The sequence below is a fragment of the Colossoma macropomum genome, unplaced genomic scaffold, assembly GCF_904425465.1.
Source record: "Colossoma macropomum unplaced genomic scaffold, Colossoma_macropomum, whole genome shotgun sequence".
NCBI lineage: Eukaryota > Metazoa > Chordata > Actinopteri > Characiformes > Serrasalmidae > Colossoma > Colossoma macropomum.
The window spans coordinates 35,429,456-35,446,188 of NW_023494795.1; the positions used below are offsets into that span (position 1 = coordinate 35,429,456).

The 16,733-nt window shown below is 41.3% G+C and overlaps 1 protein-coding gene across 2 annotated transcripts in view; it reads left to right on the forward strand.

The window, feature by feature from the left end:
• The window catches only part of sesn1 (sestrin 1), a 61,125-nt gene extending 44,560 nt beyond the window's left edge, over nt 1-16,565 (forward strand). Inside the window, exons 1-10 of one of the 2 annotated variants that reach the window (XM_036582310.1) lie at nt 10,184-10,461; nt 11,374-11,439; nt 11,603-11,800; nt 11,920-12,102; nt 12,515-12,745; nt 12,900-13,047; nt 13,170-13,282; nt 13,394-13,584; nt 13,685-13,829; nt 13,943-16,565. In XM_036582310.1, the coding sequence (XP_036438203.1) occupies nt 10,360-10,461; nt 11,374-11,439; nt 11,603-11,800; nt 11,920-12,102; nt 12,515-12,745; nt 12,900-13,047; nt 13,170-13,282; nt 13,394-13,584; nt 13,685-13,829; nt 13,943-14,029 (1,464 nt within the window). In that variant the 5' untranslated portion in view covers nt 10,184-10,359 and the 3' untranslated portion in view covers nt 14,030-16,565. Of the gene's footprint in view, nt 1-10,183; nt 10,462-11,373; nt 11,440-11,602; nt 11,801-11,919; nt 12,103-12,514; nt 12,746-12,899; nt 13,048-13,169; nt 13,283-13,393; nt 13,585-13,684; nt 13,830-13,942 lie in introns of those variants that run through there. The other variant, XM_036582309.1, reaches the window with a different exon arrangement.
• The last annotated feature ends 168 nt before the right edge of the window (nt 16,566-16,733 follow it).

The following is a 16,733-nucleotide window of genomic DNA, read 5'->3' on the forward strand; positions in this document are numbered from 1 at the left end:
GAGTATCTCTCTCTCTCTCTCTCTCTCGCTCTCTCTCTCTTTCTGTCTCTCTCACTCTCTCTTCCTGTCTCCCTATGATTCTTTGTCTATCTGCTCGCTCTTTTTTTCTCTTTCTTCCCATCTAATTCTTTTCATCATTCTCTCTTTCAATCTCCCATGCTTTTCTCTCTGTGTCTCGGTCTCCCCTGTTTTTTATTTCTTTGCTCTTTCTTCTTTCTTTCTTTCTTTCTTTCTTTCTTTCTTTCTTTCTGTTTTTGTCTCCCTCACCCTTTTATTTTCTCTCTTTTTCTCTCATGCTTCTCTCTCCCTGTCTTTCTCTCTCTTTCTCTCTCTCTCCCCTCTATAATTCTTTAAGTCTTTCTCTGTCTTCCATGCTTCTCTCTCTCTGTCTCACTACCTGTAATTCTTTCTCCCCCTCTCCCCCTTTGACTTTCATTCTTTCTGTCTCTCATGCTTCTGTCCTCTCTCTCTCTCTCTCTCTCTCTCTCTCTCTCTCTCTCTCTCTCTCTCTCTCTCTCTCGCTCTCTCACTCTCTCTCTCTTTTGTCTTCCTTCCTCTCTCTCTCACCCAGTCTCTCTGTTTTATGGGTCTGTTATTAATTAACTGCTAAACAAACACAGTAGAGTGGTGAGTATATTTTTAAGGTTGCTAGTCTGGCCCCTGAGGCTACCCAACGGCTCTCTAAAATGTAGGGCAGATTTCATGGAACAGTTTTGCTGAGACATGCTGTAAATATCTATGCACATTTTTCACTGTCTTTACGGATGCTTTTGGTCAGACATGCACAAATGCAAACAGGCTCACATGAGCATAATCTTAAAGCACTGTTTTTCTTCCTGTGTATAAGTCAGCGCTCTCTAACTGACTTCAATACCTGAACTCAGTGTGTAAACAGTAACAGCACAGTTCAGGAAAGCCGAACCTAAATATTGACTTGTGTAAATACATGGGCGCCATTATTATATGCATGAAAATGTGTTGTGCCCCCACTATAGGGTTATTTTCACTGACATGCTGTGGCTTGTATATAGGCAATGTACACATTGGCTGGGTGGACGACTGTTGGTTCGGTGTTTTGATATATGACGTGTTTGACTAATGATAAACTAAGAGTATGTGTCTTACCTGTGCATGTGCAGACATGCCAGTGTGTTTTGTTTTCTGTGTAGATCAGGTCAGTTTAAAAAGAGAGAGAAAGAGAGATCTGGGGTCATTTGATATTCGTAGAGTATGAATATCCTACTCTTACTTTTAGGAAATATGTGATTTATGAGGCAGTTGTGATGAAGAAGGGGGGAAGCAGATGCAGGCTGTGTTTGTCCTGGACTTAAACAGCCATTTTAAAAACAATGAAATATTAAAAGGCTGCATTCTGGCATGGCACTGGGCAGAGGGATGGGTGTCAGTCTTGCTCAGGCTTAATTTCATATTGATGAGGAAAGAGGACACACAGGCCTTAATGGACGTTTTGACATCGTTACGTTTAAGCTATAGTTTAGTGAAAAATCAAATGTACACAATTCCCCCTTACAGTAGATGTTTGCTTGTTTGTTTGTTTGTTTGCTTGAAGTTTGCTTCTTTAGTTTTGCACTAGAATTACAAAACTAAAGTAGCTAACAAGTTATTAATGCTTATGTTCTCTTAGAGGTGGGCAATATGATTATTTATCAGTACACTATATGGTTCTATATAGAACCTTTTTGAAAAGGGTTCTATATAACACGAAAAATGGTTACGATATCAACCTTGTTACAATAGAAGAACCTTTTTTGATGCTATATACAAAGTTTTGTATAGAGCCATGTACAACACATTCTAAATCAATCTTTTTTTAGTGTAGGGCTGTAGGTTTTTAGGTAACGGCAATAGTGCAGCTGGCAGCATGCAGAGGAACACGTTTTAATTTATGTTTCTTATTCAAAAATAGCCAGAGGAAATCGGTAGGTTTTTGTGTTGGATGGGTAATGGAGGCTGCCTTTTCAGAGAAACTAAAGAGCTAACAGAGCTACACAGAACAGCTTTGTATGGGGATGAGGACTAAAGAAGCTAAAAGCATTCAAGTATCAGTCATCTTTAAACCTGAATTTTGTTTGTACTTTATCTAGCTTTGTTGTAGTCTTATAGCTCCACTGCAGAATTAAAGCTATTGAACTAAACTTCAGGTACCAAACATATCTGCTCCTTGTCTACATTTGGAGTAAAGACAAAATTGAGCAAATGTGATAGCTGTATGCTCTCTCAGTATCCAACTCTTAAGCCTACAGAGAGTCTTTTCTCTATTCTCTATTACCTATCTTGGTCTGTCGCTTTCTCTTTCCCAAAATGTATAAAAATGGCTTTGTGGTTCAAATATGCACTTTAAAAGTATGTTTGTAAGGTTGGCCTAACATTTAGCTTGCCTTCAGTAAGCTAACAGTTACTGAACAAATCTACATTACAGAAACTGTGAGTAATTTTTATTCAGTATTTGGCATACTGTGTTGCACTGAATTTGCTCTCTATAATGAAACATGCAGTTGGTCAGTGTTTTACAAGTACTGACGATATGCACGGTTTGTTCACAAAAGCATATTGTATTGTATTGTGACAATATCAAAATAACTGTATATGTTGTCACTTTGCCCAGCCCTAGGCTTATTATTCAGTTTTCGATCTTAAGACTTGTTCAGTGACTAATATAAAATGAAAGTGAGAAACTGAACTGTGGGCACACATAGGCCCTTATGATTCACAGAGTTAAATAGCTCCTTGTGGGATGAGTAGGTCTCTGGTCAAATATGCTGGTTGCGTTTTCTCTTTAATCAAGCAAAACATGTTTGCTTCCTGTCAGCTCACCCTGTTGATCGTCCTCTAGTCCATTCTGTAGCTCATGATTAGCACACCTCTGTTGAGATTTGAAAGATGATGACTCACTCTGTCTGAGTCAGTGGCTTCTCTCCAGCCTCTATAAAACCAGCTCACTGAGACCAGCAAGCCTCTGCCCTTAGACTTGTTCTGTGTGATAGTAGGATAACTTGGCTGAGAGGGACAAGGGTCCATATCAATTTATAATGTTCTCACCATATTACCTGTCATATTCTGGCACAGTAACTCACTTAGGCCTGCCAGGAGATGCAATTATGGCCTTGTTGCTGATTGACAGAGGGAGCGAGAGAGCAAGAGACAGTTGCCCTACCAGTTTCTTATCACCGGGGACTGTATTAGGAAGAGCAATTAGTGTTGTTCAGTCTTTTGAGCTTCTGCCAGACTGCCAACTTGCAGAGCTCAGCAGGTTCTGCTGTTGTGCGGGTTACAGGTTGCCCTATCTACAGCACTGTAAATGAAAGAGTAAACCAGACTGATAAGCTTGGGCTAAAGGGCCGCCTAATGTTGCACTGAATTACTTTTTGATCATGTAGCTTCTTGAATTTACAGTAGATTTGTAGTTATTTAGCACAAGCCCCTTCAGTCTGTCCCTCAGCTTCAGTTGGGAAGACTACATTTACATACAGTTACATTTACATACAGGTATATGTTCTCTATCAGTTGCGAGCAAGACCTTGACATCATCTATTGACGTCAAGTCCTTTCTCTCCAGACTGTAGTGATACGTTCATATCACAGTAATGCTTTACATCAGACAGATGGTTGAACTTTGTATGGTGTCCATTGTTGAACAATCACATGTTAAACTGGGGATTTAGCACATTGGCAGTGATTAGTGGGCATTTACATTTTGAATGCGGAGAGGAAAGAGTTTTGCCTGACTAATAGATACTTTATTGTTTGTGTCTGTTTGTGTGTGCTTGCTGTGCGGCCCATGTATCGCAACAGCTGTGAGTTCTCCCTTTTAAAATAACATCCACGGGAACTTTTGGCTTCCTCACACGCAGTGTGTTCTGAAGGCCTCCGCCTATTCCACTGGCATTCAGCAACTGTGTGTGGCTAACAGGCTTTGTGCAGAGCTGAAAATGCAATGATAGGTTCTCAGTTCTCCACTTAGAAAACAAATTGCTCACATTCAGTGCTGTGCAAAAGTCTGCCTTTCATTTATCTCATCCCATAATTTCCGATCAAATGGCATTACGTACAAGTTGATAATTTTTCAACATCAGGAAAAAGCAGAAAACAAAACTAAATATATCTTTTTTCTCACTATTAAGTGTGTCCACCATTTCCTTTATTACAGCTTCCATTATTTTCAGAAGACTTGCTTTCAGTTTTTCAAACACCTGAAGATCTGCAGGAGCATTTTTGTACATCTCCAACGTTCAGTCTTAGAAGTTAGTAGGGATCCAGATGTTCCCAAAAGCTTTCAATAATGTTGAGGTGGTTATTGATGGATTAAATATTTGCCCACACCTGCCGTAAAATGGTTTGCAGACAGCATAAGCTGTTACAGTTAATTAATCTCAAAGGGGCTTAAGCTCTGAAAGACCTGGGTTATCATTCATGTTCAGTAGACTAGTTAATAACCATACATACCAATATACAATATGCAGTGGCTGCATCATAAATGTAGTAGAAAGTTATCCATTTGACATTTTCACTCAAAGTAACTGACTTGGCAAACTGGCCCTCAAACAGAAAGTTGATGGTGGTGAGTAAACACCATTGATTATTTTGAGAAATTCCAAAAACGGGGAAACAAAAAACACTGCTGGCAGTAACAAGACAACAATGCCTGTATAATGCAGTGTAGAGTGCAGTGTTGGTGAATTGTAAACATAGCTGTTGTTCCAACTAAATTTATGAGCATGAGCTTTTCCATCTCCGTAGTTTTTCCCCTGTAGTTTAACTGACTGGAATGTCATTTTTTGCCAGTCTGAGCTGCTTGAGCTATGTAAAAAACCCAAATAAGTCCCCATACGTACAGTAATGTAGTAGATGCAATGTAAGTTTCAACCTCTCTGTTAACTTTTGTGTGGTTGTGTTATGTGAGCTAGCTGGCTCTATAGTCTTTGGAGGCCTTGGGAGTGCCGTTTCCTCTGTATGTGTATGCTTGTGTGTGTGTGAGTGTGTGTGTGTGTGTGTGTGTTTCTAGTGGACCGCACCTCTCAGGAAGACAGATGCAAGGCTGGGCTGCTCCAATCATGCTTGGTTGTTAGAATTCAGGACCGGCAGCCAAGTAACACTGGAGAGGGTGGGTGGAGGGGGGAAGGAGAAGAAAATGAGAAGGGGAGGAGAGTGAGGATGGAAGGAAAGAAGAGAGGACAAGCAAAGAGGGCTAGAGAGAGTAGCTCTGGACAGAGAATATAAGACTGGAGGAGAGGAAAAGGTGGATCTGCTAGCGAGCCAAATGGCCAAACAGGCAGGGTTACAAACAAAGACTGACTGAGAGTGAGCCAGTAAGTCAGTTCTTTATCGGTCACTGAATGTTGTGCTGGACTGGATTGTCTTAGCACAGATCATCAGGCAGAAATTGTACAGAGATATAAAGAAAAGTTAAAATGTTAGAAACGGTGGAGACACAGGATATTGTTGGTGAAACAGTTCAAGCAATGGTTGAGCCAAAACTAAAATTAACAGCATTTTTCTCTTACCTTAAAAGTCGTTCATCAATGAAGATGAGTTTGGAGTCCGAAGTTTCCTTCTTTAATTTTGCGCTGAGGCTAGAAGGCTAATGTAGCTAACAAGTAATGGACTGTACCCCACCAACATGCCCTCCTTTTCAAACATCTGTATTCGACACAGCACTTGCTGCCATAGTACACTCTCAGAAAAAAAGGTACTAAACTTCACTGAGGCAGTACCCCTCTTGTCACTGGGGTGGTACCCTCAAGGGTATATCTTAGTACCTTTGGTCAGGGAACATAACTGTATGATAATGCATTGAAAATATGTTTTCTAAGTTGTACTGACTCCACACATCTCATCTCATCTCCAGGCTTTTTATTTTATTGCTCTGTTTTAAAACATTAGCTTATGAAAAGGCACAAAGGTACATTTGCATTGTTTGTACCTTGATGAACAAAAAATGTACCTGCACAGTACCTTTATTTCTAACAGTATAGAGAAAACATTACAGCAGTGGTTGCATTTGTGAGAATGTAGACAAAGTCTTTATGTCTCTGATGTAGAGGACTTGCATCGTTATTACGGTATCTACTTAAATTTTCTTTTCACAGTTTTCATTTTCAGAGAGGAGCAAGCTTGACAAGGTCGACAAGCTTTACTTGTTACCCAGTAAGGTCAGTTGAAGTTAGCTGTCTCATGTTTACTAGAATACAGTCAGTCTTGTGCAGTTTGGGAGTTGCCATAGCAAGCTACATTTTTTTTTGGAAAAACATGACTCCTCATTCGTGAACGCCGCTGCTGTAGTGTTTTCTGTACTATGACTCCTTCCACTGCTTTGAATGTGGAAGTGTGAAAAGGGTCTGCTGGACACTGTGCAAACTGTATGTCTTAATCATCCCACACTTGCCCTAAATTGCCTTTTTAGATAATCTCAAATGGATTTGCTTGTGTGGTTTCACACCTTATATACATTTTATAGCATGTGTCCTTGCGGGCAAAACACTGCAGACATTAGCATGCTGCCTCATTAAAAAGACCTGATTCAGCTCATGTGCCAATTAGCAAGGCCTTTGTGAACTCAATTCAGAGCATTAGATGAAGGTAAATGCTAATATCTGCTAATAAACTCTTTAAAACTAAATTTTTTTTACAGTGGTGATGATAGGAACCAGGGATCAAATATAGCCATTTTATTTTCTGTCTGAAATGACCAGTGGACATACAAGTCTTTAGAGTTTTTATATATAACTGTGAAATAATGGTAAAAAGCAAAAAAAAAACAAAAAAAAAAACTTTCTTTGGGTACTATTTTGATTTACGATTCCTTATCACAAAACGATAGCAAAAACAAGACACCAGGCAACGTATTCATAACCTCTTTTCTGTAATAGCTTTCTGTGGGATTGCTTTCACTGGCATTAAATACGTCGGACATCTTGTTTCTATCAACGGTTCTGTAAGTTTCACTAGAATGGTGCGTAACACATCAATGACTTTAACGGAAATTTTCCCCTTTAACATTTTAAGATTTTTGGCCATTTCAGTACTTTTAATAGATCCAATATGCAAGGTACCTCATTGCTTTGTTTAGTTTAAATATTGCCTAAATTATATCTCCTTTTATTTTACTGCTAATTGACCTATCTGTAGTGGATCCTTGCAATTTATTTTGTCCAGTCTGAACAGTCAGTGAAACTGTGTTCATTCATGAACATGGTATTTAAAAGTCCCTTGCTAGACCTTATTCTGTGACTGCAAGGACCAAAGAGAGTGTGTGTAAGAGAGGGGGAACAAAACAATGGAAGAGGGGTGGAGGACCACTGAATGAATTGGCAAGTTCTTACACTTTGAACTTATGAGAGAGAAGAAAGAGAATGAGAGAGAGACTGCAACTGCAGTGACAACATGTATGAATGTATGGTATTGAATTACCCCTTCCTTTCCCCGCTGTTGAACAGACTTTAAAGAGACCCTTGTCTCTCGAAAGAATAACAAGTTTGAGGCCCGCTGGAGCGAGCGACATGCAATAAAGCGAAACAATAAGTTCAGCACAGTTGACGTGGGCAACTGGAAGGACATTTTTCTCTTCCTCTTTTTTATTCTGGGGATTGTCACGCCATATAGTCTAAAGTTCACTGCTGCTTTTAGTCCAACTCTAAACACTCCTGCAGCGCACAAAAGCCTTCGAGTTAGGCAGCAGGCACGTTTGCTCATAAAAATCTATCAATCCTCCACAGAGACCGTGGCTAGGCCTGTGCATACAACTTCATATTGGAGTTTGACTTTTTTCTCCTGTTTGAGGAACTAGAATGGGGGAGTTGAGACGCAAAAAGAGATTGGACCCTGAGACTGTTATTCTGGCCTGTGATTGGCTGACTCCTGTTGCTAGGCTTATGTCATTGTGGCTTTTCTATTTTTTTCTCTCTCTCTGTCTTCCCCCGGCTCTGCGATAGGTCAGGTTGGAACTGGTTGAGAGGAGGGCTGCGTCAGATAACTTTTTTTCTGCCACTTGTTGAACATCCGACAGCCTGTGGTTTTAGCGTGGCTGCTCGTTCAGCATGAGAAAGAAAACAGAGCTGAGAGCCGCATTCACACAGAGATCCACCTCTGCAAACACAGATACGCTCTTGCCCCGAGACCTCTAAAACCGTTGCAGAGGCACACGTTTTGGTCTCCTTTAACTAGGCTATTTTTAACTTCATCTGTAGCTTATGCACTAAAAAAAACTTGTGGTCTATTTCTTAATCACCACCATGTGGCCACTTTAAACAGTATTTCCTTTATTCATTTCAGCTAGAACAGGTTATGCAAAAGCCTTTAAAATGTGTGCTTTATTAGTATTTGCAGTATAAAGCATTTTATGCTAATAAACACTAGGCTTAGGGTGCATGGCATAATTTTATTAGCCTTCTAGAGACATGTGAGGCATTGGAATGACAAGATCTTTCAAACTAGAAGTGAAGCCTAGCTTTGATAAAATTAATCATGTGACATTCTCAGTGTGCTGGTAAAGACTTCACACTGTGGAAATGATGCAATCACTGAAAACACTGAGCTTTATATTGCAGTTTCTTGCTCATTTGCATTTAGAACAGAAAGGTGTCCTCAGGTGCTAAAGCTGTTGGCCTATCAAATGAGCCATATTGCCGGTTAACAAAGTTGTTGCTCAGTGTTGTGATATAGCGTGAGTACAGTAAAGCCTAAAGTTTGTTCACAGACAATCATTTTGGCCGAGCTCTTTTTTTTAATAAAGAGAAAGGGATGGCCGGGAGGGCGGGGGGAAGGGGGTAGGCAAACGCTGACCGGTCTCTTCTGTGGGTTTGCTGAGCCATAGGGCTCAGTGGGGCTCGCCCACCACCCCTCAGAGAGTGCTGACTCTGGCTCCGGTCTGTTTACACCCCCCCTTTACCCTCGGAGCGGAGTGGGGGGAGCCCGTGGACACAATGAACATGCTGAATAGCTACTCTCCATCGGCCAGGCCGTGCCGGACCGACGTGCACGGACAGTGTGCGCTGCCATCATTACGCCACTTGTAGTACTATTTAATTTGTTTGGTAGCTTTTCATGCTCTCTTCTACATCTCCTACTTCTGTGGTAGGCTGTCACTGAAAAGTGAAAACTGAATGAAAGTGAGTCTATAGTTGGGCAATACACTTTCACACTGTCACACCTCAAAAGTAGAAAGGGATAGCAGCAGTTGTTCTGAGATGGTGCTGTTTGTCAGAGTTGAAAAACTCTTCTCATCTTGCGATCCTAATAGATGACGTTATATACATGGCATCCTAATAGATAACAGTGTCATTGTTTGACTGTGTTTGCTGTACAGTTGAAGACAGACACATTGGAGACTAACTTAAGAATAATACCAACAATATTGCCTATTAGAGCTCTTTCTGTATGACTGTATATACTTTGTCTGGCGGGGGAAAAACAACTGTCATACAACAGGTTTGGTGATGAAAAACATGAGGAGAATGGGAGATGATAGAACAATGGTTAAGTGCATGCATTCAAGGAAAGCAACCCCCACTCAGATGAATTCTTTCCAGAAAAGAATCAATCACCTTATCTCAGGGTGGCCCATTGCCTCACTGTGCCATAAAGCGGAAGGCAAAGATTGATCTTGGCTTGTTTTTCTGTTGTGCTGCAGGTATGCCATCATGTTGCTCAGCCTTGCTCTGCCTTATTTACTGCCCCCAGAAGAAGTCCCCTCCTCTGACTTAAAAGTTTACTGCCTTAAATGCTTTCTGTACTTTCTGCAGTGACCTAATGTAGACTCAGCAACGTAAGAATCTGTGGATTGCTTGATCAGGCTTTAGTGTCTGAAGATGAAGCAAGGTTTTTAACAGCTTCGCAAATAACCTCAGATAACAGAGGGACACTATCAGAGATGGAGAGACTTGTATTGTACCTTTGTGTTTGCCTAAGAGGCTGTAACAGTGCAGGAATAGTTAACACATAACTGAAATGGATCTAAATAAGTCTGGCGTGAACAAAAGGTTGAGGACGTTAGATGTTAATGTTATCAGAATCGTTCTTCTGCTCACGTTTCTATCCATTAGCTGGCGCAAGCCCCTCCTAAAGTCCCGCCCCGCTCCGCCAGTGATTGGATGAGCGTTGGTTGTTTTCGAAAGGCGATTGGCTGGCAGGCGCGTCAGTAGCGCTGGAGCGTCTTATTTACCACTAGAGGGCCGGTGAACAGTGGCCATTCCGCTCCGGAGCTCCAAGAGCTGGCAAGGCAAAGAGAACCGATGCCTCAAGGAACAAAAAAGACGGAGCTAAGACAAAGGCAGCCTATCTACTTTTTTCACGAAAAACGAAGTAACGGAAAATTCCAGAAACAAACTAACAAACAAGCACAAGATGAGGCACGCGTCAGCAGATAACGACACAGTGAAAAACACTTCTTTAACAGTGACAAACCTGTTTAAAATTTGCACACAGTGCGAGCGGCTTAGTAAAAAGGTAAGGACGAAAGCTGACAAAACGGTTGATGTTATTTCTGGCCGGTGATTGTAAGGTTTTTTTTTGTCGTTTTTTTTCATTACTTGAGGTTGTCAGTCAGGTTCAAGTTCCACCAGCGCTGGGTTGTTTGCGACGGCTCTGCAGATTTTCTTTGTGTTACCCTGTTTACGTGTTCCCAGCTCGCTTGTTTTTCTCTCTCCGGCTTTCAGTGCAATTCTTTAACAAGGATTTTGCCTGTTGGCTTATAACGTCTGTGTCGTGAGAGTGTCATTAGCTATTTTGTAGTGTTTTTGAAGAAAATGAGAAATGAGCTCTGCAGTGCTAGGTCATTCATTCACTCAGCTGTACAGCGCAGGGGAAAATAACGCAAGCCAGACAACTGCTTCGAAGGACAGAGACCAGATGATTCAAGTTCAAATGGCTGGTTTTAATTGATTAACCCGCTGACATAGTTCGGATTGGTGGAGGTTGTTTGTCTTAGTGATATGTGATATTACCAAAGCCTTTCGCCTTTGTTCGTTGCCATACCGTCAAAGGGGGGAAAAAGAGCTCTCTAAGCTGAGGTGGATTTTAAATCATGCTCTGTGTGCTGTTTGACAGGTTGTTTTCTTGTAATGGGAACTGCTCAAGGTCCCAGTGTCGCAACAGATTATCAGAATGTGTTTTTCATTTTGGGCAAAATCTAGATTTTAGCAGGGGTCTCCAGAGACTGCGCTTTGGGGGTGGGGATCTGTTTGAAGTGAGGAAGGATATGCAGTTTTTAGGGTTCTGGGCTTGCTGCCAGAAACACTTGGCTATACTTTTTAGATTAAACCTCACTGTCGGTTAGTTTTCAGATGCTTCAGCGCCTTGGTTGACAATCTGGGGCTTTGATTTCATCATACTTAACTGGATTTGTTTTTTTTTTTGCAGGACATTGGAGTGCGAATCCCCAGACCACTGGGAAACGGACCAAGTAGATTCATCCCAGAGAAAGAGGTTAGCCTAAGCACACACATTATGTTTGCTTGAATTCACTAAAGTTAACATTTTTCCTTTCTGTTTTGTTAGTCGAGGCAGTGATTAATCTAATTCCCCTACAAAATTCCCAGTTACTTTCTGCTAGTAAGAAAACAGAATGAAACCGTTTTTCTTGTTTCAGATCCTTCAAGTGAGCAAAGTGGATGCCAGAACGCAATCCATATTTGAGGAGGCCTTTTCCCTCGGTCGCCTTGATAACATCTCCCTGGTAATGGGCTTCCACCCTCAGTATCTGGAGTGTTTCCTGAGGACACAGCATTACCTGCTTCAGATGGATGGGCCCTTATCCCTGCACTACAGGCATTACATTGGCATAATGGTAAGCATGCAGCAGAGATGATATTCTCAATAAAGAAGCATTCTGATGCAAATTTATGCATAAAGGGCAACTGCTGCAACAAAATTACATCTAAATGTGTTCATGTTCATCTTCTTCAGGCTGCTGCCAGGCACCAGTGTTCGTATTTGGTCAACCTGCACGTGAATGATTTCCTGCAGGTTGGGGGAGACCCCAAGTGGCTGAACGGTCTTGAAGGAGCCCCACAGAAGCTGCAGGCACTCGGAGAGCTTAACAAAATTTTGGCACACCGGCCATGGTTGCTCACCAAAATGCACATTGAGGTATGACATCACGCCGCTAAAGTCACAAGTTCTCTCCTGCCCACAGCTGTTATATAACAGCTATGACCTCAGTGAGATTTTTAAATGGCCACTGTGGTACTTTAAAAGCCCTGATTGGCAGCTGCTTTTGCAGTGAAGGTCGTATAATTTGGGCAACTTTATCACATAAAGTAGGTAAAATGGTTAACTTTTATTGACCTTCATAGGTTTTCATTGGACATTTGGCTCTACATTTAGGTAAATGAGTGATAAATCATTTAATGGAGATAAAAATGTTGGCAGCTCTCCACAAACATAACTTTGTAATTTATTATAAGCGTTTGGTTGTAATTACTATTTTATTATGCAGGACTTGTTGAATTATACTCGTGGAATAAATGTGGGTTTGATTAATGTTGTCTTACACTGACAGAGTCTACTGAAGGCAGAGGAGAATAGCTGGTCTTTGGCGGAGCTGATCCATGCCGTAGTGCTGCTTACACACTACCACTCGCTGGCCTCATTTACCTTTGGCTGTGGGATCACCCCAGACATCCACACCGAAGGAGGACACACTTTCAGACCCCCCTCCCTCAGCGGCTACTGTGTGTGCGATATCGCCAATGGCAATGGGGCTCTGGAGGAGATGCTGGGAAACCAACAGGTGAGAGCGAGTGATCACTCACTCATGTAAGCCCTTTTAGAGCAATGCAGCAGCTTTTTTGCTGATAAGAGTAAAGAGCATGCAAGATCTAGATTAACATCCTGTGTGTCACTGTAAACACAGAATGACACTCCTTTCTGTTTGCTGTGTCCAGGTCGCAGAAGTGTCCGGGGAGGTTGAAGTGCTGATGGAGAGGATGAAGCAGCTCCAGGAGTGTCGTGATGAAGAGGAGGCCAGTCAAGAGGAAATGGCAACACGCTTTGAGCGGGAGAAGACTGAGAGCATGCTAGTGGCAACAGCTGGTAAGAGTTACTGTTCACACAGACATATGTAAAAGTTTATGGAGGAGGATATTCACACTTTGCTGAAAAATACAACCACTTTCTGCATGAAGTGACTGTATTTATGCGTTTGTTACCCACAGAGGACGAGGAGTGTGTGCCATCCAGAGATGTGTCACGGCACTTCGAGGACCCCAGCTATGGCTACCAGGACTTCTCTAGAAGAGGAGAGCATGTGCCTACCTTCAGAGTCCAGGTGAGTGAGGAGAGACAAAATGACGGCCAGCGGACGCTTCTTTCAATCAGGTCTCATTAGTCTAATGAGATGGAAAGGTGGACTGATCGGGATGTTGTATGCCGTTGCCAGGACTACAGTTGGGAGGACCATGGCTTCTCCCTGGTGAACCGGCTGTATCCGGACGTTGGCCAGCTGCTCGACGAGAAGTTCCAGATTGCATATAATCTGACCTACAACACCATGGCCACGCACCAGGGTGTGGACACTTCCATGCTCCGCCGAGCCATCTGGAACTACATTCATTGCATGTTTGGCATCAGGTCAGTTCTTTAGTCGGTCTGGCTGCAAATTACAATATCAGGATTCACTTTTAGGTATATGCTAATATCTCTCTCGCGCTCTCTTTGTTCCACTTGACAGATATGATGATTATGATTATGGGGAGATCAATGAGCTGTTGGACCGCAGCTTTAAAGTCTACATTAAGACTATGGTGTGTAGCCCCGAGAAGACTACCAAGAGGATGTACGAGAGTTTCTGGAGGCAGTTCCAGCACTCTGAGAAGGTAAACGAAATACACTTATGGTATATGAATAGTGTTTTGAGTTTGCTGACCTTTTTATTTTTTGGGGGGGAAGTTCTGATCTTAATACCTTTGCTTTTCTGCTTTTCTCACAGGTCCATGTTAATTTGCTTCTTATGGAAGCGCGCATGCAGGCAGAACTGCTCTATGCTCTAAGAGCTATCACTCGCTACATGACATGAAGTGCTGTTATAGTTTGTTCTTGTATTTTTACTGTCGTTGTTGTTGCTTTCATGGGACAATTCAATAAAAGTAAAAACAACAAAAAAAAAGAAAAACAAAAACGAAAGGAATGGTAAAGAGGCCGAACGTGGAGGATGAGGAGGATTATCGTCTTCGTGGTGGATGACGGAAGAAGGAAAAAAAAAATCACGAGAGAAGACATCTGAGCGTACTTTCTGACTGAAATGTGTGGTTGCTCGGCCTGCAGTGCCAAAGCCCGCCACGGGGGGGGTGTGTTGGCTTACCCCCTGCATTGGGACAGCCTGAGACTGCAAGCGAATGGAGGCCAGCCCTCCTCCTAGTGTTTCAAATGCATCTGCATTAAGATGCTACTCAATCATATCTTCTTTTTTTGTGAAAGGAAAAAAATATATATCACAACTCCAGTATCAGTGCAGACAGACTGCACTAACATGCCTATTATCGTTTTTGTTTTCATATAATTTTTGTAGTGCAGGTGACTGGAGAGAAGAGCATTATTGAAGCTGCATAAACGTGTGCCTAGTCATGAACAGCACTGGAGACGAACGCAGAGGTGCTGTCTGTTAATGCTGCTTTTCTCAACTGAGAGGCATGGGCCTCCAAACACCCAAACCATAACCCATTTAATAAGCTAACTTGAGGATGTTTGTGATGGAGAGGATGCGACTGGGAGTGAGAAGTGAAGTGTGTATGTGTGAGAGTGTGCGTGTGTGCGCACGGGGGAGAGATATTCAAAAGAAATAGCTGTCTGAGCCCTTTTTTTTGGTTTACTGTAAGTCACCACTCTGTCTCTGCTTACCAACATGTGTTGTAATGTGTTTTATATATATATATATATATATATATATATATATATATATATATATATATATATATATATACATAAACACAATTTATCTTTGCCTTTTTTGGTATTTCAGGCTTAAAAAATATCAAGGCACTTTTTTTCAGAAAATCAAGATATGCTTCAGCCCTAATGTAGCCATTTTAGGTTTAGTGACCATTTCCTAAAACTCACTTTGTGTTGTCCGAGTGACAAATGAGCAATTTCAAAGAAAAAAAAAATTAGAAAAAATGAAAATAGTCTTCCTTTGTGATGTGCTTCCTGTTGCTCTGGACTCTGCCCCCAACCCCTCACCTGTCTTCCCTTTACCGCATGGTCATCTTAACTCCTGAAAGCTATTGTTTTGTTATTTTGGAGTTGTCAGTATAATGATATACCTCCTGTTATGTATCTCTTTAGGTATCTTAAGTGCTCTTTGGTGAGCAGGACTTTCTCTTTTGTGGGGTTTGCCTGGTGTGGCTTCATCCTGCTTAAATCCAGGCTCCCCTAAACGACTGTGCAGTCGTGACATAGACAGTGCTTGTTCTTGTTTCAGAACTTTAACCAGTATAACTAAGCAGCTTTTTTTTGTTATGTTGAGTGTGTGTGTTTTAAGCAGGATAGATTCTCTGCTGTCTTCTGTTTTTGTTTGCTAAAACCAATCCAGTACTGCATTCTGATGGTGGCTGGAACAGTCAGGTGTAGAGTGGCAAAATGGAATAAAGAAGGAGAGAGGGATGGTACTTTTCCTTTTGAAAATGGATGTAAAGAAACAAATGAGGGTTTTTTTTAAAATCAATTTTCAGAGACTGATGTCAGTTACTGACATTTTTATAAGATAACATTCAACAAACGAACACAAAAAACTTGATAAATAAATAAATAAAAACCCATTTAATCACTGTGTATCATTTGTATTTCAGGAAGTATTTTTTTTTTTCTAACAAGTTTTAATTGCATCAAAAACAATCACATCCAATGTCAGTATGGAGACACCTGAGATAAATACAGCCATTCAGCACTAGTCATGACAATTCTTTGAACAATCTAAATGTCTTTACATCATTAAAAAAACCTTTAACCCCATAACATGAAGAAATAAATAAATAAAGACTATGTTTTGTGACTGTCACAAAACATGATTCATCATGAGTGATAATCATAAACATGACAAGTCCTAGAACTTGCAAATGGTACAGTTTAGTATGGTCCACACAGTCACCAAAACAGCTAGTATGGGCTACATAAGGATGTGGTCATTCCCTGCTATGCAGTGATAAACATGCAGATGCAGAAATTGAGCTGCCCTCCTGTGAAGAGGCTCCAAGTAAATCTCCTAGTTGGTTTGGGACTTTGCCCACTGCTTCTCGTTTGTCCTCAAGCATGTTATGCATTTAAATTGAGATCTCAATTTAAAGCCCATCATGTTTTGGTCAATTATTGGTCCTGTGAATTAGAATATTTTCAGCACAAGAAAGTGGTTGCAGAGCAGTGGTTCAGTGCCGTGATAGGTAATTGTGCAGATGGTAGTAGTAAAGTGTTATTGTTAGCATTAAAGGATTGTGTGGGGGAAGAAACCAGTGCCATTTTGTATGAGTTTGACGTAACTGTTTCATGAGATTATAACTCTGTTCTGTGTACCTTCCAGACTTTCTTGGAATTGTATCTCTTTAATAAAGCTCTTGAGATCACAGAAGTGCTCCTGGATGTCATTTACATCATTGTGATTCTCTTCATATGTTTGTGGAAAGAAGGGTCATTGAATGGTCCAGACAAAACTGAGACTGAAGGCATTTACAGTGGGATCCAAAAGCCTGAGACCACTAGTGGAAATGCTTCTATTTTACATTCTTTTCTAT